General features: G+C 37.3%; 3 protein-coding genes across 6 annotated transcripts in view; 1 reads left to right on the top strand and 2 right to left on the bottom strand.

The window, feature by feature from the left end:
• Positions 1 to 241: 241 nt before the first annotated feature.
• On the bottom strand, positions 242 to 17,636 carry txnrd2.2 (thioredoxin reductase 2, tandem duplicate 2). 3 transcript variants are annotated; one of them, XM_056744906.1, is made up of 17 exons: positions 17,357 to 17,636; positions 17,028 to 17,141; positions 16,857 to 16,913; positions 16,632 to 16,776; positions 16,012 to 16,086; positions 15,383 to 15,461; positions 15,217 to 15,279; positions 14,566 to 14,636; positions 12,995 to 13,014; positions 12,658 to 12,749; positions 11,996 to 12,170; positions 6,310 to 6,446; positions 5,422 to 5,517; positions 4,230 to 4,322; positions 3,537 to 3,608; positions 3,180 to 3,277; positions 242 to 3,006 (listed from the first exon to the last, which is right to left on the bottom strand). In XM_056744906.1, exons 1-17 carry the CDS (start codon positions 17,436 to 17,438, stop codon positions 2,883 to 2,885), a joined length of 1,593 nt encoding a protein of 530 aa, XP_056600884.1. In that variant the 5' UTR covers positions 17,439 to 17,636; the 3' UTR covers positions 242 to 2,882. The 3 variants fall into 3 exon arrangements, with proteins under 3 accessions (XP_056600884.1, XP_056600885.1, XP_056600886.1); XM_056744907.1 differs by having other exon boundaries at positions 17,028 to 17,096; positions 17,357 to 17,635; XM_056744908.1 differs by having other exon boundaries at positions 17,028 to 17,093; positions 17,357 to 17,634.
• A 249-nt stretch (positions 17,637 to 17,885) lies between these two features.
• On the top strand, positions 17,886 to 19,978 carry pebp1 (phosphatidylethanolamine binding protein 1). Its single transcript, XM_056744909.1, is given in 5 exon segments — positions 17,886 to 18,100; positions 18,962 to 19,071; positions 19,239 to 19,339; positions 19,414 to 19,607; positions 19,609 to 19,978. Coding segments are annotated over 5 exon segments (564 nt in total). The 5' UTR covers positions 17,886 to 17,965; the 3' UTR covers positions 19,633 to 19,978.
• A 15-nt stretch (positions 19,979 to 19,993) lies between these two features.
• The window catches only part of taok3a (TAO kinase 3a), a 61,480-nt gene continuing 55,110 nt past the window's right edge, over positions 19,994 to 26,363 (bottom strand). For both annotated transcript variants that reach the window (XM_056744904.1, XM_056744905.1), the window contains exons 16-20: positions 25,787 to 25,990; positions 24,652 to 24,891; positions 24,160 to 24,372; positions 22,363 to 22,545; positions 19,994 to 21,217 (exon numbers count right to left, since the gene is read on the bottom strand). In XM_056744904.1, the coding sequence (XP_056600882.1) occupies positions 21,056 to 21,217; positions 22,363 to 22,545; positions 24,160 to 24,372; positions 24,652 to 24,891; positions 25,787 to 25,990 (1,002 nt within the window). In that variant the 3' untranslated portion in view covers positions 19,994 to 21,055. The remainder of the gene's footprint in view (positions 21,218 to 22,362; positions 22,546 to 24,159; positions 24,373 to 24,651; positions 24,892 to 25,786; positions 25,991 to 26,363) is intronic.

Genomic DNA, 26,363 nt, shown 5'->3' with positions numbered 1-26,363 from the left:
AAAGTATTTATTTTGAAGAACGTTGATAACCAAACAGGCAGCCATTGTATGGACATATACAATCATTTGACACGGAGTCATTTACAGGTTTTAAATGACATGAAGTTGAATAAATGATGACAGAATTCATATTTTTTGGTTGAACAATCCCTTTAATGCAAAGTCTCATTGGAAGTCAAGCAAAAGTGTTATTATTATACAGTAAACGAATACAAAACAACTTATAAAACAGAGGACAACATAGTTTTTCAATACTTTAATATCGCAAGTGTATATTTCATATTTTATTACACACATAAATTATCAAGTACAAGCCTCAATGGCAAACTGAGCTTATCTATTTAATAAAATAAAATCGGACGCCAGGTGACATCAGACTTGCCCTCTCCAGTATTGGCTTTTAGCGCAAGTCATCATTAGCTGGGCCCTTGAAAGTTGAACCCTGACCCTTCTGTGTGTGCGTGTGTGTGTTTGAGCATTGCTGTGGGCTGCTGTCTCAAGATGGCCTGCGGGTTACATATCTGTAAAACCACTGGACAGAATTTGAATGCATAAAAAATATAGTAAAGAAAATGATAAACATAATTTTTCATATTCAAAATTTGTGGAATCTCAACACATAAACATACACATAAATATTCAGAACGGGAATATTTTTGTATAAACATATGTTTTGTGTAGTCTGCATATTTTGCATTGCATGTTGCAGGCCCGCCCATCAGCTGTGTGTGTGTGTGTGTGTGTGTATGTGTGGGTTGATACAGCAAAGCTGTTGGTGGTACTGTGTTGGGGTCAGGGGTCTTCATTCAGCACCCCATCCCTGAGTCGAGCACATGGTACCCCCCTCGCTCCCATCGGCCCCGGGTACAAATAAACCTGGTAGCGCAGTGCTCCTCTCCATCACCACGGCAACCTGTCACTCGGCTCTTAAGCTCATTAATCAGAGCCGGGGCAGATTAGACTTCAAACAAAAACAAACTCTTTCCAGCACAGAACCTCACTTGTAAATCAATGGCATTCTCATGAATCCAGAGCTGGAGTTTGTGTATCTCTTGTTTAAACCCTTACATATTTCCTATGGAGTTGTAAAATGTGTAACATTTTCTCAGTTTCTCACAATTATGTTTTTCTTAACCTGTACGAGATTCTTCCGTAAATGACAAAAACTTTTCTACATGATGAAACCAAAAATACTGCATTGCCCTCTCCACACTCGAGTTCATTATTTGGGAAACAGTTGTCAAAATATGTTTGGTGTTCTTAAATAAACAAGTCATAAAGAGTTGAAATAACATGAATAAATGACAAATTTTTAGGTTAATTTCACTTGTTTTACCGCTGGTATTTAAGATCCTTACATAGGAATTATAGCTAGCATTTCTAAAGCTGATTTCAATATCGATTTAGCACAAATCGATATTGCTTGAAGAGCGGCACAGGCCTTGACAATTTTTCCAACTTAAATAAATACACCTTCACCATATAAAAGGCATTCAGGTAAACCTGAAAACTACAGGTAGTTGAGTTGGATCAGGGTTTGAACTACAGTGAACTGTGCACACAAAAGTAAATAAATAAAAGTAATGTTCACTCTGTTTTACAGATGTTATTATAATATTTAACGGGACAGTTCACCTTTCATCATTTATTCACCTTCACGTCATTCCAAACCTGTATTCTCAAAGTATCTTCTTCAGGTTTTGACCTGAGAGTGAATATTTTTAGGTGACCTATCCCATTAAATTAGCAGGTTTTGGAACTTTACCTGGTTTGGACGCAAATGGAGAATGTTAGAGATTTCCTGTCACGAAACGAATTAAACTTTTGGGAATAGTTTTGGCCTAAGTACCCTCAAAGCGTGCGGCAGCCCCGCTGGCCGGAGCTATTAGCCAAGTACACAAACAACAGATAAGCTAAACCTACGAAAGCCAGAACGCCCAGTAAGTGTTCAATTCATCTTAAATTCTGCCAGTGATTAACTGTGACTTGAACTCATAAGGACTTAACGCTTCAGACCTCATCCAGACATTTTCACCCCTTCCAAACGCGAGCAGGATTAGTGGAAAAAGAAGGTAATACCGCCACCTGCAGGCCACTTGTGATACTACCAAAGTCTCATCCTGGCCCTGTAGATGTTTAGGGCAGTATGTTATTCTCCCTGTGCTCTAGGGAACCTCCTAAAGTCCAGGACTAAACAAGCGTTCACTCTGTCCGCGACCGGCCTCTGCGTTTGACTGACACACTGCTCGCCGAGTGTTTGTCTACGTCCCTGGGAAATGGGGTGGTGTCACCGTAGCGACGGGCCTATCCCATTCATCAGTGTCAAGACTGGCGCATGACTAATGGACAGGAAGTGCAGCCGGAGAAACAACAATATTTGCAGAATATATTTCAGAAACATTAGGCCACTTTCTCTTACGGTTCTCATTTCAGCAATCCGTAATGGGGCCTTAATCCTGATTTATGGCCGTGTTTATTCGTTCACAGTGGTTGGTGTTGCTCTAACCTGGATTTTCATAGAGCAAACACGAGGACCTTATTGGATTATCTTGACCCAGGGTAAAAAGCTAGCAGAAGTGGCCTGGATTTGGTTTGAAAACAATGCATTATAGTTGAGGTGAAGGAGTTACTTGGCCTCTGGAATGTGATATCGGGAAGGTTAATATGTAAAACACTGACCATCACTATAAAAATCATAGACGGTAGTAAAATTAAATATTAGATGAGTATTGCTGTGCTGGATTTGCATCGAGTCGACAGTTTAAAGGTCAAGGTTGCGACCGTGTATCGTTAGAAGTAGGCATCTTTCATTTTGCACCCGGGTATGACATCACACAGTTGATTCCTGTGTGCTCGTGCGATCAGGGAGGGGATGCTTAACCTCAGCAGCCCGTTACCGTGGCGTCCAGACCAGAGCGTTTAGTGATATTGAGTTTTGTCAGCTCCTCAGCACAGGTGGGGTGAATCCCGACCGTATTTCTCAGGTGAGTGTAGGTAAGCCCACACCTGTAGATATAAAGACACAGATGCTGTATTCATTCACAGCTGTTACGATTGTATTCACGTAATGAGGACATCTGTGCTGCATATGAGAAATCAACTAAATCTAAATTAGTAGTCAATCTAAATCTAATTAATCTCAACATCATTTGCAGGTTAACAGAAGAGGTAGAACTTACTGGAAGCCTAAAGAAAAGCCTTGTGTGACCTCACCAGCGTTCAGCCCGGTAAAATGGAGACCTAGTACACGCTGCTCGGCTTCCCTTAAGCAAACCACCTAAGAGGAAATTAACGGAATCGAAATTGAAAATGCATTTTTAATTATTCTTGGTCAGTGATTGGTCAAACCTGATCAACCAATCAAATTAAGATATGACTTTATCTCAGAGAGCTTTAGACATTGAGCAACCCAATCTCGTTTTATTTTCTGTTGACTCGCCCTTCCATGTTTTTTATCATTATAAGCAACGTAAGCAATATAATAAATGTAAATGTGGATGTTTCGTAAGAGACTGTGTTAAAACGTCTTTTGTTACCTTAATGTAGCACTGACTGGAATCTCTTTGGGCCACTGCGAACTCCAATGGTTTGTAGAACGCATGGTACACCTGTGAACACAGAAACACTGTCATAAATGACATCATTTCCAGCGTGGACAACCACTCGAGTGTGTCATTTCTGAACAAGCACTTGGACGCCAGTGCTGCTACTGTTATGGTTGTCTCTGCGTTACAGTGTTAAACATTTTCTCTTGTCTGGAATCATTCGGTGATATTGAACACGCTTAGGAGCGTACGCCCAGGTGTGCCGACACGCGGCTGTCAGGGCCTAAGGATCTTCTGTCAGGGCCTACGTCTCTCATCGACCTCTACAAGCATCAATCAGCAATCATGCAGACCTGTCAATCAAACCAGATTCATGCCTGAAGCCACGCCCCTATCTGAATGCTTTAGGTTTGAGGGCAATGCAGGTGTGTACTGTTACTAGTGATTCATGTTTACAGGTTTGGTTTTATAACCAAGGAAGGTTTTAAATGCAATTGCTTAAAGTTCAGATTATGTTATACACTAAGGGATTGGCATGGCATGTGATTATTGATTTATTAATGTATGTCTTACAGTATAACATTACTGCTTCGTGACATTAATGTCATGACAAATCCCTTAACCCTTAGTTAAAGGGGCATGTAAAGTTACTGTATTTTGGTACAATCTGCTGTTTTATTTTACCTCAATTTGGTCTTTGCCATGTCTTCGCTCTGCCTCTTCTTCTGACAGACCTACAGAACCGTACTCCAGTGGAGTGAACACTGCAGTGGCCACCTGAACACACACACATACAACAAACTGAAGGTCACATCACTTCCCTGAGCCAATTCATGTCACAAATAAAAACAATGCAAGCTTTTACATAAGGTCAAACATATTTTACAATAATTCAACTGCACAATTTATACCAGTTCTACCAACTAAAGTACATCTAAGGTAAATCATTCCCCCAAACCAAAACAAATTAAACAATTAATTAAAAAATACAAATAATAATCACTAAATAATAATAATGATAAAAAAATATAATTATTAGTTAAATAATACATCATTTTAATTCATAATTAATTCTACATAAATCAATTAAAAACTAAAGGGATGTTTAGCACAATTCATACCATTACAGTTCTCCCAAATAAAGTAAATCTAAGGTAAATCATCCCCCCAAAAATAAAGGGACACAATTATAAAAAATGAAAATAATAATTACTTAAAATAATTCATGTTCATTCAAAATTTTAATGAAATAATTAAAATAATTAATAGAAAATTACTTCATTTATAAAAATTATGAAATAGTTTAAAATATATATATTTTTTATTATAGTCGGACAATTGAGCATATTATCCACTTAAATTATGATAACTGTAAAAATACTGGGTGTTACTTTTCAGTTTTACAATGCAAATTTTCAAAAAATAAATTCTTACTAGATTCTAATTACTGTACACGATTACTCAACTAATTTTTTTAACAATATTTTGAACCAGCATATATAATACACTCTAAAAAGGATTTGTTATTTAATATAATTTTTTTGTGTTGTAGCTGTTTTAACACGTGTCATTTTGTGTTGATTGTGTGTTTAATAAATATAAGGGACATCACACGTTGAGTTAATAGTAACACAACATGTGCTGTCCTTAAATAACACAGAGATTTGGTATGAAGTACACGGACTGTGTTGTTTTTAACACAAGATTGCACCAAGATCCGTAATTGCGTAGTGTAAAAAAGTAATCCTCTCATAACAGCATGTAAAACCATATAGTAAGTAATAGATTTTATTTGAAATTTGGTAAAATATGCTGAATCGTCATGAAAATACATAACACTTAAACACTAAAAAACTGTGTGTTGAAAAAAACTCACGTTTTCATAGTTCATGAGTTCGGTAGATCGGCCCACCAGTCTGTGGGCCAGGAGCTTTCCGGCCCTGATGGCGGTCGGGGTCAACTCAGGACGACCCTGAAGCACAGAACGTGTGTTGGCAACGTCAAGGAACATTTACACACACACACACAGTCTACAAACACCAGGCAGGTCTAGCACTTTGGCGATAGCCGCACGAAACATCTGAAACGATTTAAACTGCAATTAAGAACGATGCAAAGCAAATTAGCGCGCTGTTAAGTGTAAATCTAGCCGCGATTAGTCCGATCAGACATTTCAGAGATTAGTATCAACTCGACGACATCACACGGCTGTCAGTCACCATGATGATTACAGTGCAGAGGTGGACGGCTGCCAATCAGGGCTTTGAAAAAAGCGGCAACATGCCTACAGTAACAACACAGGAACAAGCAGCGCCGGCGGGCGAATTCTCATTCACTGACTAATGGCAACAGCAACCTGTCTGATAACTTCTGTACATCCTGCTGTCCAAGTAAGCGCCTGGGGAGTTTGGCTCTGCGTGTGTGTGCGGACGCCACCCAGACAGCCAGGTGCAGCTCGACATTACGCTTTCTTTATTTTAAATCTTGATATAAAATGACGGCTAAAGAGTATAAGGCTCATCTCCTGACTAGTTTTGTGGAAGCGTGTGTGCGCGCCAATAATCACACAGCTGCAGACGGGATATTTGATCCCGGCAGCCAGTTGTGTTGGAGATGTTACAGGTCAATGACCTTCTAACATAACGATGGAACTGACAGACAGGAATATGCTGTTGCTCTGTAGTTTTCCAGCTGGGTTGAATGTGTGTTGCCGATTAAGCCTGGTTACTCGTGGGTTTAATGTGAGAAAATCCTTGGCACCTACCTCGGCGATGTCCCCGATAGCGTAAATGTTCGGCACGGATGTTGCTTCATCAGGGGCCACGACTACTTTCCCGGTTTCCTTGTTGATCTCGATGCCGACCTTCTCCAAATCAAGGGTCCTGATTTCGGGGGCTCTGCCTAAAGTAAAAAAAAAACTGAAACCAATGACAGGTGGAGTGATTTATCGGACGAGAGCTTTTTTGAGGTGGGATGAAACTTTTCACCGTTACGGACACATCCGAACTGCTCGGCCTGCTGGGGGATTTGCAGGGGTGGCTTTACACCTCAAGATTAGAGGTTGAATCTTATCCCGAGCTTACAAAAGAAAACACATGCACAGCTTGGGAGAGAGGCGAATGTGTGTGTGTGTGATGGTGGTCTCAGTAATAAGGAGACCTGGAAGCATATCCCATCAGCCACCTGGGGCCTGCGGTGTCATTTCTGTCACTTCCTGTCGGAGGGCTGAGAGAGGCTGTCGACACTTGTCCATCTCCCCCCCTCCACAGAGTCTGAGACACACACACGAATGCACAGACCGGCCAATCACGCCGCCTTGGTGGGTATCACAATAAACAATGTTTGCAGCAGAAGCCATGTAGATGCTATCAGCCTGCAAGAACAACAAACCCTGAAGCCTCTTTTCCTGCCTCCAGCTCAGAAATAACTTCCACAACGAGTCTTGAGCCAGAGAGCTGCGTATTCGTCTATCACTCCAAGTGAGTGAGAACGGGAGATTTAGAGAAAGAACAGGGGGGGAAACACAGATCGCTATTTATAACGTTGCTAATAGGCCGGTCTTCATTTTCAAATTGGAGATTACAGGCAGGTTACCGTCTCAGTAATTATAAAATAAAAAATTAGAAGACCACTTGAAAATTTGATCAGTCAAGTATTTATAACTGTGTTAAAGTAATAAAATGATCGTTTTTGTTTCATTCTGTGAACTAAATTATTCACAACTTTTCTCCAAAAAAAATCAATTTGAAAATATTGATCTCTTATTTGCACTGATTTGAAAAAAAAATGAAATGACACAAAATGGTCAAAATAACAAAACATACGCAATTTTTGCAGATCTTGAATACTGCAAAAAAAAAAAGAATTGTTTAAACAACATAACACTAACGTTTCTTCATGTATATCATATATATGTGATTAAATACGTCAGATTATTTAAATATGAAGTTATATTAAATTGCAATCCAAATTGTTTCATATAATCCAAAGTGTCTATATATACAAATCGTATGTATTAAATATTGATAATAAACACATTGGGACAAGGGTGGGAGTATATTGACTGTCCACTGGCCAGGCTTCCAAATTCCAACGATCAATTAATTCTGAAAGACGAAATCAATCCTGACCGATTTTAGTCCCATATATGTCACAATTTGTAAGAAAAAAACTTCAAACGACTTTAACTAGATAATCTGCTGTACTGTATATTCTGTAAAGTCAGTTGTGTGTAATGTGCAAGTTTTCATGCACAGTTGACATCATAGTGGCTCTCATGTACGGTTAGTCTAAACCTTTCACTAAGGCACTTACGTTTCATTCAGGAATTGAGAATATAGTTACATTCTGGTGACAGATTACAAAAGATCTTTACATAATGCAAATCATGCATAGATCAAAAATCTAGATCAAATTAATTTGTGTATACAGGATGCAAACTGGTGTTTCATACGTGACCAACACCAGCAGCAGAAATAAAGGCCACGAAAAACATTGTGCATTTCTTTACTTATTTAGTTTGATTCAATAAATAACGCTTCCATACGTCCATACGGACAAAGAGAAAACATATCAACATTTCTAGTTAAAAAACTGTGAAAGACAGTCTTTGTTCTACACCACATTCCAGCAGCACAAACCCCTCCGCCATATCCTTCACAGCCCAGGGAACGTCCTTGACTTTGGGCAAAGGCGGCCTAATAATAGTGAGAACATGCATTTTATAGGTATATCTCATATACAGGAGTTGAAGTGAGGATTACAGTAAACTGGGAAAAGCAGCAGTATCTGCGTCAGACCAGAGCGGGGCATTCCTGCATTACCCTTCCTGTCTCTCCCTCTGTCTGATTTGGGCTCCTGGAACTTCGCTGGTCATTGTGAAGGCTGGACACAACAACACAGACCCACTGATAAGGACTATGCCTGAAAAATCACAGTTTACGCCTGCTCACATACACACACACTGACAGCTGGCTCTGATAATGCACAAGAACAAAGCCTGGTTTTGTATAAGGAAGAACTCTCAAGGCCTACATGCTAATAGCCAAAACAATCTGTCTGGCAAGACTTTAATTGAGTCTAGTCGACTCACAGGGCCGGACACAAGAATGGACGCACCAATAAGGAAAGACTCAGCTGACTTCTATTGCTGTATCAGAGTAGTAAAAACCCAATGGTCTGATCTTATATGACTTTTGCTGGCTTAACTTTTCAATTCAATCTTTTTTTACATAGCGCTTTTTACAATGTTGCAGCTTTACAGGAAGAAAGAAAACAGAAAGATGTAGAATACAATACAGTAAACAGTATTATAGAAAGAGTAAGACTATTCTAATAAAGCTATGTTCATGAAATTTACAAAACTCCAAAATGAGCGAATACTAGCAGTCTCCGGTGAGCAAGTCAACGTGGCACAGTGGCACTGAACCAAAACTCCAATTGTGAATAAATGGACAAAAAAGGAGGAAACACTTGACTCATCTGGGAGGGCCAGTTCTCCTCTAAAGTATTACAGCTGGGCTCAGTAACTTGGATTTAAAGATTAAGGGGCAGTTTCCCGGACAGGTATTAGTTTAAACCAAGACTAGGCCTTAGTTAAATTAGGATATTCAAGTTAAATATAACTTACAAAAAACATTACTGGTGTGCATCTCGAGACAAAACAATCGCACTGATATATTTTAAGATATTGTAATGACATAACTCAGTGTTTAAATATTTTCTAAATCCTTTTTTCATTGTGAATTTAATATCAATCAAACTGCAGATGGTTTGTTTTGATTTAAGCCATAATAACAAAAAATATAGCTTGAACTTACGCAATGAAAACATGAAAACATAATAAAAAACGATTAAAAAACAAGTTATTTTATTTTGAAAAAACACTTCAGATGTTTTGTTTATTGAGGAGAGCTTATTGGTAGTGATTTATTAATTTTACATTTGTTTGAAGCTGTTTGAGTCTAATTGTGGAGTCTGTTTTTGTGACCGATATCAAACACAGCAACGGGGTGTTTAGGCAGGGATGATAACAGAACCTTTGTATAAAGAATAAGAAGAACATACAAATTGTGCACTCAAATATATACAATGCACATTTTGTGTACGTATAGCTGTATTTCTGTTTGTATTTTAATAAAGAGACCGAAAAATAAACATGGATGGTCATTAAAACAACATGCTAAAACTACAAAGACACTGCTGTATATCTGCAAACATACACATGTACTGTCATTGTGTACATTTCCTTTCTTCAACCCTCATAAAAGCAATGGAGGAAATGTTCGACTTCCTAGTTTTAATACAGCCACCTGCAGACGGGTGCAGCCCAGAGGAAGGGTACAAAAGCGGAAGGGTGGAAGAGCTCCACTGGGGGTGAGAGATGGGAAGAGAAATGGGGCTTTTCCATTAGTCGACATGAGGGAGATTAAAATGTTTGTGTTATGTTTCCACTGACAGAAAGATCAGGACAGAGAAACAAAGAGCATCCTCTCTGTAGGACTGTTATTCCCCATGGCAACAGTCAACACTAACATTACACGATTTGTATGGTTCATTATTAAAAAAGGGATGAGTAACAATAAAAGATGTTAAATACGCTTGACCACACGTGACATGAAGTCTAAATTCATCCAGTCCAACAATCATGGAAAATTTGGAAATAACAGGGACTTCTAGGACCGAAAATGTATAAAGTCATTAAACATGTTTATAATAAATACTTTACTTTTCAATTCGAAAATAAAAGTCCGCTTAATACCCCTCGACATGACAAATACCTTCTGGAATGGTCCAAAACCAATCCATCACCACAGATCCCTAAAACTCCTTTACTCTACACTGCAACACAAACCAAGACAGGAAACTAAAGTCTCATCCTTACTGTACATACATCCTCAAAGCAGCACTTCACCACACCATCAATAAACAAACCCGCACACAGTCGGCCGGGTGTTCCTATATTCCTCTCATTGTCCCTATAACCGGAATGAGAGACATCAGATGAGTGAAAGCGAGAAAGCTATGCAAGGTGGCATCTGCGGACAGGGATGCTGAGAGACGAGAACAGGGGAAAACCACAGCTGCTATGGATGGGTTTCCGAACGGTGAGACGGGCGATTCGGGCAGGAAAACCCAGAGCGAGAGAAGAGAGCGGGGAATGAGGCGACCTCTGGGCTCCTGGTGTATCCTGGTCATGCAGAGCAGTTCTCTGTGCAATGATTAACACTTCCCTAGATAATTCCATCTCTGTTTCTTTATTACTCGGTTTTTGGGTCTGATGGTCCCTGTTTTTGCTGACACGGCTGTAATGGGGTTTATGGCACGATATGAACACAAACAGATATGTGGATTATAAGGATTTATGTTTTTGAAGTCGGATATCAGGGTTGTGATGAAAGCTTTACGCGATGACAGAGGATGACTCAAGTGTTAGACATGCTTCCTGTGGCATTAATCTCTGTTAATACATTTTTTATATATATATATATATATATATATAAGGGAAAGTGTGTCATCTGCTCACTTTTGCAAAATAAGCAAAGTGTTCAGCACAATGGCATGAAGCAGAATGTTTTTTTTATCATCCTAAAGAGATTAATTTGGTAAAATAACTTGCCAACCGAAAAAAATTCTTGCTTATACCACAGCTTATTATACTGAACTTTAAAATGTTTTTCTTACCCAATATTTTTTTTATCTACCTAAATATAGATAGGATTATATTATGCCTGTTTTCTGAAAAACTGAAAATTCAATTAGTTTTTGGTTTAAAAAATACAGTATCTTCCTAAAGGGTGAAAATATTCTTAATTCAAAGGGAGACTACTTATACCCTACTGCCCTCTGTTAGATTCTATTCTTGTTTTAATCAAAAACTTCAGAAATATATTCAGAAATATATTTTTTCTATAATAGAAATATTTTCTATAAAAAATAAAATAATAGTTCTTCAAAAAAAGCTGTATTCCCTGATTAAATATATATATTTTTTTTTTTAATAAATGAAAAAAGTTCAATATTATAAATGTATATATCAATAAGACTATTAATACATGGATATTTTTTGGCTTCTCAAGTAAATTTATCTTTAATACAATAAATACCAAAAAATAGTTGTAAATTGCTTTTTTGCAATGTAGCCTATATATATATATATATACATATATATGGACATATGCATGTAAATAAATAAATATGGACTGCAAAGTGATACAAGAGACATCGACTACATGGTTAAGCCACCATCAAACAATAATACCTGACCTCATTTCTAAGACAGACCAATCAGAATTAAGTATTCCCAAAAGAAAAATGTGCTAAATAAAAATGTTTAAAACAACATAAATACTAAATTTTCAAAATGACATTCAGTGGATTTCCTCTTAATGAAATTTGCTGCTAAATAATTATGTTTGTTGTGTATGTTTGAGACGCAGTGTTTTTCTCACCTACAGCCCAAAGCACTGTGTTAAAGGTATCTTTATGTTCCTCTTTTGTTTTAAGATCCGTCCACGTGACCTGAAGAAGCCCTGATGGAAGCTTTTCTACTTTTTTCGGCGTACACTTCCAGGAGAACTTGGTGCCATATGCCTCCATGTAGTCTGTGACTAAACCAGCCATTTGCTGAAAAAAACAGAGAGTCACGAAAGCTACTCAACACTTTTTGGCTCTGCATCTAAGACTTCTATCTAACAGTGCAAATATAATGCCTTTAAAGACATTTAAAGGCTTTTCATCGTTCATTTGTTTTCTTAAACACAGATTTTAGTCCAATTCAGCAAATTACTCCGGGTTGTCACTCCTGTCAGACCATATTGCTAGTGTAATACTTAACAACAACATGACAAATCTCCTGTCAGAACACTATAACCATTAATTAAAGAGGAGCGTGATAAAAACAGCCGAATAAAACAAGTCTGGCCAAGTCTCTCATCCTGTTTTTGCCATGAAGCCTTAAGGCGGCTTTACCAGAGTCATTCTAAACCAAAACCGAACCAGAAAAAGATCAAATCTCCAAACAAAAGTTCTAACTTGAAAACAAATGACAGCAGGGGAATAATAAAGAAGAGCTTATTTCTGAATATATCAAAGAAATAGAGATGTGTAATACCTGATCAAACCCCCGGAGGGCGATACTGCGCACCATAACAGTGGTGTCCAGTCCAAAGCCAGTGAGAAAACCAGCACATTCCAATGCTACATCTTCCAACAAAGAGTAAAGAAAAATCTGGGAATTGATACAACACAAATCATTTTATATGCTGTATTCCTTGCAGTGTGATTACAAACTACACCCATTTACATAACCAGACTTAAATACAGATTCACAAGGTTTTACCACGGATTATGTTTGTTTCATATTTGTTTCGGTTGAGTTTTATTTGTAAAGCTCTTTCAAGTGTTTTTACATAAATAATGTTCAAAACGTTCAAGTTTTTCAAGGATACAGCTGGCACCAACAACCAACCTGAAACACAGAAACAAACAGTCACAAGATCAACTTACATCAATAACCCAAGCAAAGAAAAAATATTAAATGGCAAATGGGTCAGTAAAATATATGAGACATAAAGCATTAAAAAATGAAAAATCTGTCATCATTTACCCAACCTCAGGTTGTTTCAAACCTGTATACATATCTTTGTTCCAATAAACACAGAGAAAGATATTTGGAAGAATGTTTGCAATTTTCAGTTCTGGGACATCATCCACTACCAGAAAAATATATATATTTATTGTTCGGTTGAACACATAGTGAGATATTTTGAAGCATTTAGGAAAACAAAAAGTTCTCGAGGACCTTTGACTACCATTTAATTCTTCCTACTTTGGTAGTCAATGATGTCCCGTAACTGAAAATCACTAACATTCTTCCAAATATCTTTCTCTGTGTTCATCAGAACAAAGTCATTTATACAGATATGAAATTACGCAAGGGTGAGAAAATGATGACAGAATTTTCATTTTTGGGTGAACTATCCCTAAAAAGCCAGGTGAGCATGATAACAAAAAAATGAGAATGGAAGAAATGTCTATGTGTGTGGCCATGTGTGTACCCTGCTGTAATCCGCCCTGTGTTTCACGGTCACGGTGAAATGTAATTGTTAACACAACTTGTAAATGTCCCCACACAACAAATGTTGATTGATACACGCTTACTCAAACGCAAAACCACCCGTTTAACATACAATCCCACTAATGGACACACTGTGCTCCCTTGTGTGGTGGTTTATGGAAGGATTAAAGGTGTCAACCTCAGCTCACTTTTCTGTCCATTTATCAGATGTTATTTGATGATAATACTCGGCTTGATATCGATTTTCTGTACAACTGTGTAGACTCAGACGGGTGGATATATGGTTATATGGAGTGCTTCATCCTACTGAACCTGTGAGACCTGAGGCCCTTCGGATACCTGAATTGAAGATGAAAATACCCCTAAAAAGGGTATTTTTACATCCGTATTTAAATACCTCAAGGGTTGCTATCGTGCCAAACTGCATGTAACATTTGTTTGTCAGTATCATGTGTCATTGGTTCTGACAGACGTTCAGGTGAATAAAATGAATACACAAGTCAATGTATATGTGTTCACTCCAGGCATGCGTGCCAACGCTCTCATTCACCACCATCAGTCACCAACATCTTGCCGCTTCCACAAGATGAACCCTGTTACTGGCAACAGTCTAAAATCACACCTGTACAGCTGACAGATCAACAGCAAAACAACATCACCTGCCCCGAAAGCATGCGGCAATGATGGAGGCATCTCGCGTGACTTATAAACTCTTCAAAAAGCCATGTAAAATATATACAGGGAGATTGATTATAAACCTGTTCAAATCCTTCTATTGTTCAGCTTGTTCAAAGCAAAATGTGAAGCAATGTAAGAAGAAGCTCATGAGAGGAAGACAACATGTTTACAAAGCAATACATGTGCTGCATTCCCTAAAATGACAGCTTGGGTTATTATGTTTGCAGCAACAAAGCATCTGGCCACAACATAAATGTCACAAACGTTTTTTTGGGCGAGTCTTTGAGCCAGAAGACATCATCACTTGTGATTCCAAACTCTGCAGCTCCTGGAACCTGACAGTCAAGAAATCAGAAAATACAGAATATTATTTTTTTAAATAAATGTTCATTTAACATACACAGTTAATGCAAACAATATACATGAACAATATTAATACAACTATGAAGTATAAAAAAATAGTAATATGTTATTTTATAATATTACAAAATAATAATATCAACATTATATGAGGAAAAGTTTCTAAAATTAAAATGTAAATAAATTCTACAATGTAAAATACAACAATCAAATGTACTAAACTAAAAATTAAGGCTATTTTGGGACCATAAAGAAAGAATGCAATGTCACATTATTTTCAAGATTTTCATTCAAGCAAATCTCTTCTGATTTCACGTTATTGTAACGCAAAAGTTATGAGCCACATTGTAGATTATAAAGTATTCTGGTCCGTCGTTGGTCTCTTGATGCCTCACCCTAATGTTTCTCTCTTACTGCTAACAGAGGTGAATTTCAAGAACTTTTTACATAATAAACTATATCATATCTGAACTAACATTCACTCTGTCTCATTCCCATTTGTGCATGGCAAGGTCCAGCAGCTGAAAACAAAACTGTGCAGACATAGATACTCACATGTGTGGGATACTTTGGACGTCCACCAGTGGCTAACACAATATTCTTGGCAGACACTGTCATCTGTAATAAAATAAGACAACAAGGATACAAAATGATAAAAATAAGACGACACTACATCAGAATGCTGGTGAAACATAATGTGTTTTTATTTACAAAGTCTCACCTCTTTCCCGTTGGCATTAATTGTTTTGATTGTGTGTTTATCCAGGAGACTGCCCTTCATATTTAGATACTTCACCTTCCTGTTACAAGAGAAAGAGACGGTCTATTACTCTAAACACAATTTGCAAACGTTCTGATACTACCAGTTTTTATTCAATTCTAAGGGTTGTGTGAGAGGTCTATATCAACAACAATTATTATTTCACTGACAATTCGGATGTTCAAATGTGTGCTCTAACGTTGAGATAACGTGTGGGGGCCTTCTGGGAAAATGACATCACCGCACCTGTTTGCCTCACAGCCATACAGTATAAAGACTGAAATTCAATTTATCATGCTGGCACATTCGCTGTGTTCATATAGCCTAAGACCGTAATTACCTCATCAGAAAGACAGAAAGATGGACAACTAATGAGGTCTATTGAACAAAAACTGAATAACATCTGTGTAATACTTTCAAAATGAAACATGATCATTTTCCCCTTTTAGAGCAAACTTGATGTACATTATAATTATGTGGCATTCTATTAATATGATTAAAATAAATAAATCTGCATGATCAATAACTCAAAAAGTAACATTTCTATAAAAGATACAATTTGGCAGTGTTGTTTTAAAAGTATAACTTACTTGTCCTGTAGTTGAACCCGGTGACCCCAGTTTAGTGATTTCACATGATTCTGGACAGCTTCTGCCATTGTTGGCCTGCAACATACAGTATTACATATAAACTTTGATCTCAAAATGTTCTCTCAATTATGAACTATTTTGATTATTTATTTTCATATTTTGCACTAAAATACATTTAAATACATCACAGAGTATTGTGGTCATACTTAGGTTTTGAGTTTTCATGTCACATGCCAAACATACTGGGCTTATAAAAACATCGTCACTACAATTGACAGTACTTTAAATAACGAGACTAGCCTCTGGACAAAAACCGAGCTCATTCAGGCCTGGAGTGCCCTCTAGTGCAATGACTACTGCACTTTACATTTTGCCCAGCAGAAAATATGCATTTCACCACGAGATGGCGCTGTTTACTATAAACAATGCTGTGTTGTGTTTTGTGCTTGGTCAGAAACAAAACCTAATTAATAAAATTAAAAAATAAACTCGTCCAGCATGAAAAACTATGAGTACTATTATTTTGTATAACTGACTACTGGTCATACATTGCTCTTATTGCTAGCACTGTTTATAAAAAAATAAGCAATATAGTTCCACTCTAGATCCATGCAACTCACCAGTCATGTGACAGGGTCTCTGGGATTTGCCACCCATACTTCTTAGCATCTTTAACTGCAGTGCCAAGCAGTGCAGCCTGATGCATAAGCTTCTTCGGAATACAGCCAACATTTACACACGTCCCACCAAGACCCCACTTTGTGCCTAAAACAGCATGAGTTATATCATATTTTGCTTTGGATATAAACACATCAGCAAAGATTATATAAATGAAAGGTATGTGCCTTTAAGTGAAGGTTCTACATAGTCCAAGACAGCTACTTTCTGTCCTAATTGGGCAGCTGTAAGAAAGACAATTCTGTTAGGTGTTTTTGCATCTAAACATTTTATTTGAAGTTATCAGATATCAAGAGTTGCTCCTGTTAAAAAGCAATACTTAAATATGAATGACACACCTTCTTTTGAACACGCCAACCCTCCAGAGCCTCCACCAATAACCACCAGATCATAATCAAACTTCCCTGCTGGGATCAAGGTAGAATTCTTACTCCATAATTTAACTGGACACACTTTAAGGGGGAGATAGTTTTCTCAATGTTCGCATCAAAATGGATTCGGATATTTTATATAAATAGATATTCTAATGGAGCTGGAGCAAGACACAGACACTTAATTCAATGTAAGTTATACAACGTTAAATAAACATAATGGTCTCTTTAGGTTGAAAGCATAATCGTTCGTAATACATTTGTAACAATATATTGTTTTATTCCAGAAGCGTTACCTGTCAAGTTTCGTGTACAAATTAAAGTCTTCAGGCTGCAGAGAGCTCTGATCTTCTGCCTTCCTCTGCTGAAGGCAGCCATGTTTACTGGAGGAAGGACCTCTGTCAGTCGGTATAGGTGTTCTAATACATGCCTGATGGATTTATGTTAGGTTTTTATTAACTTGTTAAAAGAAGGGGTTTTTACATGTGTCTGGTATGCCTCATTGGTCAGATTAAGATGTGTTCACCTCATTTTTTTTCAATCAAAAGTTTACGCAGCGAAAAGCTGTTAAGAAAAATATTGAACTTGACTGCCATCAACCGATAACGTCACCTTTCAAAATAAGTAAATCTCCTTTTATAACTATTTTTGCAAATTATCATTATTATTATTTTTTGTTAATATGTGTGCACCTTTGGGATTTTTTATTTCTTCTTATAATTAAGAGGAGGAGTAAAACAACACAGACAGGCGGTCTGACCAATCAAATTTGGGCATATTGTTAGTTGCAGCAAGGTGATTGGCTAAGCCACTGAGCACACATTTTAGTCGACTATCGCAATAAACTATAGGGGGAGACAGATTCACTGCATTTGTTGTTGTATCGTTATTTCGAGTTAGTCATCATGCCTGTGGATATCAATGAATGGACAGGTTCTCTAGCCCTCACAGAGGTGGAGGAAAAACCAGCAAAACCTCTTATTGTAAAATACGGCTCTCTGGAAATCGACGCTCTCGGGAAAGTGCTGACGCCCACTCAGGTCAGAACTCACTGCACGCGCATGCAGAACTTAGGCCACTATGTCTAGCCTAGCAGATGTTTCTGCTCCACGCATGATTTAGCTCAAACGGGTTTGCAGTATATATCGATAAGATAATAGGAAGTGTCATAATGTTGCACTTGCCTACAGACATTGTAAACGCAGTTTGTTGTTATATAAGGGAGACGCATGGGTAATGTCATGCGCATGAACATGCAGCCAAAGTTGCATCTGTCTAGACCAGGGCTATTCAAATCTTACCCTGGAGGGCCGGAGCACTGCAGAGTTTTGCTCCAGCCCTGATCAAACACACCTGAGCAAGCTAATCAAGCTGTTCAGTATCGCTAGAAAATCACAGGTGTGCAAGTTTGATCAGGGTTGGATCTAAACTCTGCAGTGCTCCGGCCCTCCAGGGTAAGATTTGAATAGCCCTGGTCTAGACCTTACATTTCACCATCACGTGGTCTCTCTTTCAAAACTTGCACAATTCGTAATCTTTAAACAGAATTTGGGACTCATTCTTAAACAGGACAGGGAGCTTATTTCGGAATAACATCGGAGAAATCATGCCAAACATATTCATCACTTTTCTTAAAACTACAAGTGATCTCAATGATGAACAAAGTTGCAAAATACGCATCAAATAGATACTAGTTGTTCTAAAAAAATGACCTTGCGTGTAGTAAATATTAAAATATCCAGTCAAGGTTTCTGCAAGCAATTATTAAATTAATTTACTATTGAAAATATGTTGTGTAAAACGTGACATTTATATTGTGCACGTATTTTATACATGTCTGCTCTGAAAGTTCACTTATTTTTCATCACTTGTCCTGGAATTGTTTCACTTTTGTTTTGCAGGTGCAGAACTGCCCCACATCAATCGAGTGGGAGGGATGTGACCCCAGCAAGCTGTACACCTTGGCCCTGACCGATCCAGATGCACCCAGCCGAAAAGACCCAAAATTCCGGTACACTGCACTTTCAATAACTAGTCATTACAGAAGAACTAATAAACATGCTCATGCGTCAAAAAACAAGTTTGCTTAAGTACACAAGAGGCATCATCTGTTTTTCATTTTAGACTGTATTTGAATCAAGGCCATTTTACATCTCGTAAATACAATTTTAATTACAGGGAGTGGCACCATTTCATTGTTGTCAACATAAAAGGAAACGACATCTCCAGTGGATGTGTTATGTCGGACTATGTTGGTTCAGGACCTCCAAAAGGAACAGGTAAGACTTGCTTTAAATAATAACGTCATCCTGGGCATCTGTGGTGATTCATTCTCACAAATGCCCTTCTGCAGGTCTCCATCGATACGTGTGGCTGGTTTACGAGCAGTCGGGCACTATGAGCTGTACCGAAACAGTTCTCACCAATCGCTCTGGAGACAACCGTGGGAAATTCAAGATACAAAGCTTCCGGAAGAAGTATGACCTAGGCGCTCCAATTGCAGGGTCTTGCTACCAAGCAGAGTGGGACGACTACGTCCCCAAAGTCTTACGAACAGCTGGCTGGCAAATAGTGCCCATCTTGAGCTCGACTTAGTTCAGTTTTGGATTTTGTTTTTGAAATGAAGCCTTAGTTCAGATTTGATTTTGTTGTTGAACGGAATAAAGCTAAAAAAAATGTGATGTGTAATTCGTGCATCTTCTGTAATGACTGTCAGCGCAAATATAGTTTCAGTCAATGCCTTCCTTTATTTACACACACAAGAGGTGTTGGCCTGCCTTCAATTAAAAAATGCTGACAAGGAAGTTCTAAATTTCACACCTATCATTTTAGATTCAGGTCTAACATTTATCTGGCTGCACCTTAAACTCTTTGTATTTGTTATCGTACGAGAAAATAAAATCAGACTTTAGAGAGACGATGCTTGTGTGATGAGCACTTTATTTACAAATATATTTAAAAGCTCTGACAGAATCATGCCTTTTACCTGAAAACAAATGTAAAGTGCATGCGACAGTAAAGCGTTTTATTCATAAATTTGACTTGAAGAAAATACACAGTTGGAGAAGATGCCGCGAACCGCACAAAAACCTGGATCATGAAATCAGCGTATGAGGCCATCGAGACAATTTCACCAGTGACTGGAGGAGTAACAAACCATTTATTATATATTTATATGTATGTGTATATATAAAAAGACATTGAAATTCAGTTAAAATGCAATAGGAAAATAAGTAAAAGTTCTCCATAAAGCCTTCTATACACAAAATACATGTCCCTTCCCCTTCAGCCCTTTGTGCCACGAGTTAGGATTCACATATGTATTATTCACATTTTGTACCTCGGTCAAGGTGAATAACGGTATGGTCACGGTGCGTATGAATGCAGCGGGTTCTCCCCCCAAAAAAAACAGATTAAATTACCATAAGAGTCACAGATGCAACTATCAAATATGTACATTGTTTTAATATGCAAACTTTATCAAATTTCTTCAATACCTAATAAAAGTTACTTTTTAATTTTCTTGGTGAATAAATACCAAATAGAGATTCAAGCAGCAATAGGCAGGAGGCTGAAAAACTAAAAAAAATCTTAAATCACACAGCCTGTCAAACAAAAGAAGCAAATAAAAACATCTGTGCATTTGAATCTGGATTAAAAGTCGCAATACAAAACCGCCCACGTGTATTGCTTATCTCTTGAAATCTCTATACTTTAATTTTAGTCACACGAGTGTTATCATTGCAAGAGAAAACATTGACATCAACACTGTGACGGGTTCAACCGCCTCATATAATATTGATATATATATATAAAGAGACAACTGAGGACATTTTCCAGCATGTCATCCCATGACGTGTCCGGAAGAGGCCGCCCCAAATACGTAAGGCCTGTGCAAACGCCAGCCCAGAGGAGCGCTGGGTCTGTCAGTAGCAAAAACAGCAGATTTGTTCTATAAAAGTGGATGGGTGGGAGGATGGTGGAGTGTTAGGGTCTCATCTGTAGTCATCTTTAGGGTAGTCCAAAGCACCCAAGTTATTGAAACCCATTCGAAGGCTTTCCATGTCAAAGGCGTCGATTTCGCGCTCCTGGCGGTCTAGCAGGTATTTGATTCTGTCAGTGCGCTCCTTCTGAAGAGAAGCCAGCTCCTCCTCAATCTGAGAACAAGATTAAAGCATGTCAAATCATCTGACATGAAAACTAAATGATTTAAGAATTTAAAACATGTTACCAGGATAATATGCTAGAGGTAAATTGGATTAAATGTTTTGGCTATTAATCCAAATCCTAGACAACTAGACTCTAGACACTTAGACTCTAGACACATAACTAGACACTATTTTATTCCACAATACAGTACTGGTGTTGTGATTTCGGTCTGTGTTAGTTCCGTTTCGTTTCAAAGACCTTTAAGCTGATTTTGTAATAAACCTTTTGTCGTCATTTGTTAATGATTAGTTATAGAACAGATGAGATCTCTGTACTCTCAATTATTTCTAGATATGAATGAAAATAAATTGAGAGCAAATGGAAAGCAAACTTTGCCTGTGTCTCCAGCATCTCAGATATTTCTCCTAAGAGCCCAGAAATTTTACAAATGTCCTCAACAGAGTTTCAGATGAGATCTTAATGTCACAAATTGAGCTCAGATTGGTCAAGTCAATATTATTGAAGATTTCAATATAAATTCATTTTTATACCCTTCAGGTATTTGAAAAATTGTCTTATTTGTTTCAATTTCTTTATTTCTCAAGCAATTTTACAGGAAACATCCAAGACGAAGTTGAAACTCAAATCAAGCACAACTAAAAGAAAAAAGAGCAATCTCTAGGCATTTAAAAAAACAATCCTGTGGCAATGCAATTGTCTCTATTTCTATCTTGATCGATTAAAATATTTGAGTTCATTTGCATAACAGATTTTTCAAAAATGTTTTAAACAAAGGATTGTGCATTCCAAGTAATACCCAATTAAATAGCAGTTGGGTTGTTTTGTTTAAGTAGTAATAATTCAAAAAGATACAGCTAACTAACACAATAAAAGACAACAAAAACAATGAAACATGACTTGCTTTGAAAATGTAAAGGAATCCGTTTTTTTGTAAATAAACTCTTCATTTATTATTAGTCAAGACATGTATTTAACATGTAGAAGACTAAGAACTTCTTTTGAAAAATATAATTAGAGTTAAAGGGTATTAGCTAAAATTTTGTTTAGATGTTTTAGTTAACTGCAATTGGTGAAAAGTATTCTGTTCATTTGCTGTGTGTGGATGTATAAGAGAATAATAACAACACTGGACCTTTTGCTCCAGATGTGCTCGACGCAGCGAGACTTTCTGCTCCAGTTTCTGCTGCTCACGCTCGTGTTGGGCTTCGGTCTGGATCTTGATTTTGCTCTGGTAGGCGTTGAGCAACTCCATCTCCTGCTGCAGCTGTTGTCTTAGAGCCTGGCACTCGGCCTCCTGAGCCTCATCCAGACGCAGCTACACACAAATCACACACACGAGCGTACGTCAGGTTAGCCGACACAAAAAAAACACAGTCCCAGTGAACCATCAATGGCCCTCTTATACTGACACTAGGCTGAGATCTGAATTCCAAACAGGAGGCCATCAAAGTACATGAAAACGCAAAGTCTTGATTCCCAGTGGTAAGTTTATAACAGGGTCTAAGACGAAAATGAGTTTAACATAATATCAATAAGTGTGATACTGCTTTTAATTGTTGTTGTTTAAAACAAAATCAGTTTAATTCAATTGCATCTTTGTTTTAGTTTTTCTGAGCAAAAAATAAATATCGTAAATTTTTCCCTGATTTACAGAAGACGCCCACTAAAATTTAATTCAGTGTAACAATCTTGTCAGGCATATTTACAACAAAAATCTATTTATGACATTAAAAGAATAATTACTTTCATACCAAATGCTAATTAGTTGGAATTTTACATTTATTTTAATTTGCCACAATCATTTGACAATAAGATTTTTTTACTCATTTAAAACACAATAAAATGTCATACATTTTAATATATCAAGATAAGCATGTTGTTTGAATTTGTACATAAATATTGTGTTACACTGAATGACAAAGAATCATTATTTCAACCATATTTTGACATTTTATTCTCCAAAAAAACTTGGTTGAAACCATATAGTAGACATTTTACTTACATTTAATGTGTTTTCTATGGACACAAAACTACTTTGTACATTTCTTTTGATGCGGACAACTTAACGTCTTTGACCCAATAATGTATAAGTTGGCAGTTAATGTACGATTTTGCAGGTTGTCAGTTTGACATCATTCCATGATAAGAAAACTGTAAAGTAACCTGTGATTTTATATTTTAAAGCCAGACAGTGTGGAGGCAACGTTACAGATTGCATCTTTACCAAAACAATAGATTTTCCAAAGAAGGCTACATGTTACCAATTTTGATCCTAACCAATTTTGTAAATGAACCATATTTACCTAAATAATTTACAGTAAAACACTATTGTCAAGTTTCTCTATTAATCCACAAAAATCTTAAGAAAAAAGAAACGTATTATTACTTTAGATTCGTAAATGAAAATGTAAATACACTTTCAAAGCAACTTCTCTACGGTTACCGCCACACAGGGAGGAAAGTGTTTTTTTCATACCTGCATGTTAAAAAGTTTACCGTCTAAAACATGAGGGCTGTCAAACCATTAATCGTGATTAATCGCATCCAAAATAAAAGTTTTTGTTTACATAATATATGTCTGTTTACTGTGCGTTTTTATTTTGAATCTATAAGCACATATACATACATGCATGCATATGTTTCAGAAAAACAAAATATAGAAATGAATTCACATAAATATAAAATTGTTTTAATTATTGGTTAAAATAAATACAAAAAATATTTCCTGTGTATGTGTAGGCATTTATAAATAAAAAATTACATGCACGGTAAACAGACCTATATTATGTAAACACAAACTTTTATTCTGGATGCGATTAATCGCGATTAATCAGTTGACAGCTCTAATAAATCAAATAATGAACACACTGTACGTGATGCTCGTTTTGGCTCTGATGATGAAGTGCATTCAAGATAATAAATTACTCACGGCTTGTGAAGCCATCATCTCATTGATGCTCTGCTCATACTGCTCGGCCAGGATGGCCAGTTTGCGCGTCTGCTCGTCCTTAAGGGCTTTCAGCACAGTCTTGTGCTCACTTTTAGGGGTGACCTCCAGCTGATGGTGCCTCAGTGCCTTGTACTGTTTGGTCTGGACTTTACACGTATCCTGAAACTGCTTCTTTATCTGGAGCTCCATAGCCTGCAGGAGAAACCAGTGTATTAATTCATCACTAGTTGATTCAGTTTATCCATAGTTGATTAATCTGTACATTTTATTTCCTGGGAATCTTGAGCTGTTGAGCTACAGGGCTTAGCAAAAATGAATGGTGCTTTTCAGCAAATGATTAAGCAAACGGCTTTATAAGTTAGAATGTAGCAATGTGTGAAAGTATAAGCAATGTATAGTTAAAAAAATGACTCTCAAAATATGGCTTCATCTACAATAATTTCACAATAAAAAAATTAATCTTGGTTTTACCTTGAGGTTCTTAGGCTGTTGCCGTAGTTCAAGCACGTGTTTTCTGTGCAGTTCTCGTTCTCGTCGATTGTTGTATTCGATCTGGTTCTCCAGCTCTGTCTGGTGCTGCAGCCGGATCAGGTCCATGCGGACTTTTTGTAGGGTCTTCAGCTGCCGATGCTCGAGCTCTTGGGTCGACTCGTCCTGTCTGATTAACATGGCATGTTCCATTTCCTTCTGCGTCTTCTTCTTATTCAACTCCTGATCGCCATAATGGAAGACAGTGTTATTATCAAGTCAACGCGTGTTGTGATTTTTTTCTTTGTGGTTGCTAGCATGTTTTGGGTGGCTACAAGGTGGTTGCTTTCCAGGGAACTATCATTTTTACAAACACACAGCAACGCTGAAATGTAATAAATTATTTTTGGGATTTATATGTAATAAATTATGTTTGGGATTTAAATAAAGTTCTAACATAAAGATATCTGTATAGCAACAGTCATGTTGGTTTCGACTCATTTAAAGAGTAACTATTACAATGTTCTTAAAATTTCGTGTGTAATGTTGCTGTGTGAATGTAAGCGGTCTACCAAGTTGTAAAGCCGAAAGTGAACGAATAACAAAGTTATTGGCTTGGGAAAAAAGGAATCGACTCTGAATCGCGTGAACGAGTCGTCTGTCTTCAAAGTTCAGTACCGGGTCAGATTTGCATCACTCTGTGTAATGCCCCCCTACATTCCATTTGCGACATTGCACACGGTAGACCAATCACAGCTGACTAGACCATCTGACCAATCAGATCACAGTAGGCTGACAGAAGGAGGGGATTAGACAGATGAATCGCCGAACGAATCATTTAAGAGTCAGTCAAGAAGTGAGATAATAATAACTTTCCTATTAATTGAAAATGTGAAAGTGTTTATACACTGTGTATGTATGTAAACTTGTTGTTAGATACTCCATAAACCAAAGTAGGACTTAAAAAAATTACTCTTAAGAATTTATATAATAAAGACCCCAAATGCTCCCTGCATTTTAAAGTAGATTAACAGATTAGCACATTGCTGTGTTTCTTATTTCAAATCAGATTAATTGAAGGTACGAGAAAATGTTTCATTTTCATGTTAAAAAAAACAGTTTTCTGATTGATACGCACCTCTCGTAACTGCTCCTGCTCGAACTCGTGTCTCTTGATTATAATTTTGCGTTTGAAGGCTCTGCAGTTTCTGTCATAGAAAGACCTCTGTTGACCCAGAAGCTGAGCCTCTTCTTCTGCCTGAGAGTGCTGGATGTTCTCCTTGTGCTTTGACAGCCTTTCCTGTTTCTCTTTCTTAGGTGTACTGTGGTCTTCACTCATTTCCTGGACAGAGACGCACATAAACAGATATAACTCTAATGAGATTTCAAAAACAGCAAGTTCTTTTTGCATAGACTATTATGTCCAGTTTACTCCTCACAGGAGTACGTATATCACAGTATATTGTGATGATGAGTGAAAAACATAAACAAAAAGAATAATCTATTAATCAGTAATAAATTAAATTGCGAAACTCTAAACTGTATGACAGACAAAGGAAATTCACCCTCATAAATAAACTCACCCATTTATAAATACAAAACGAATACGCACATTGCACAGACATATATTATGTAAACACAAACTTTTATTCTGGATGCGATTAATCACGATTAATCGTTTGACAGCCCTAGTTTTATACAATGTGAGGGTAAAT

This window comes from Triplophysa dalaica, chromosome 4, assembly GCF_015846415.1.
Source record: "Triplophysa dalaica isolate WHDGS20190420 chromosome 4, ASM1584641v1, whole genome shotgun sequence".
NCBI classification, from domain to species: Eukaryota; Metazoa; Chordata; class Actinopteri; order Cypriniformes; family Nemacheilidae; genus Triplophysa; species Triplophysa dalaica.
The sequence above is the reverse complement of the archived record's forward strand: the minus strand, read 5'-3'. Positions and strand labels throughout refer to the sequence as shown.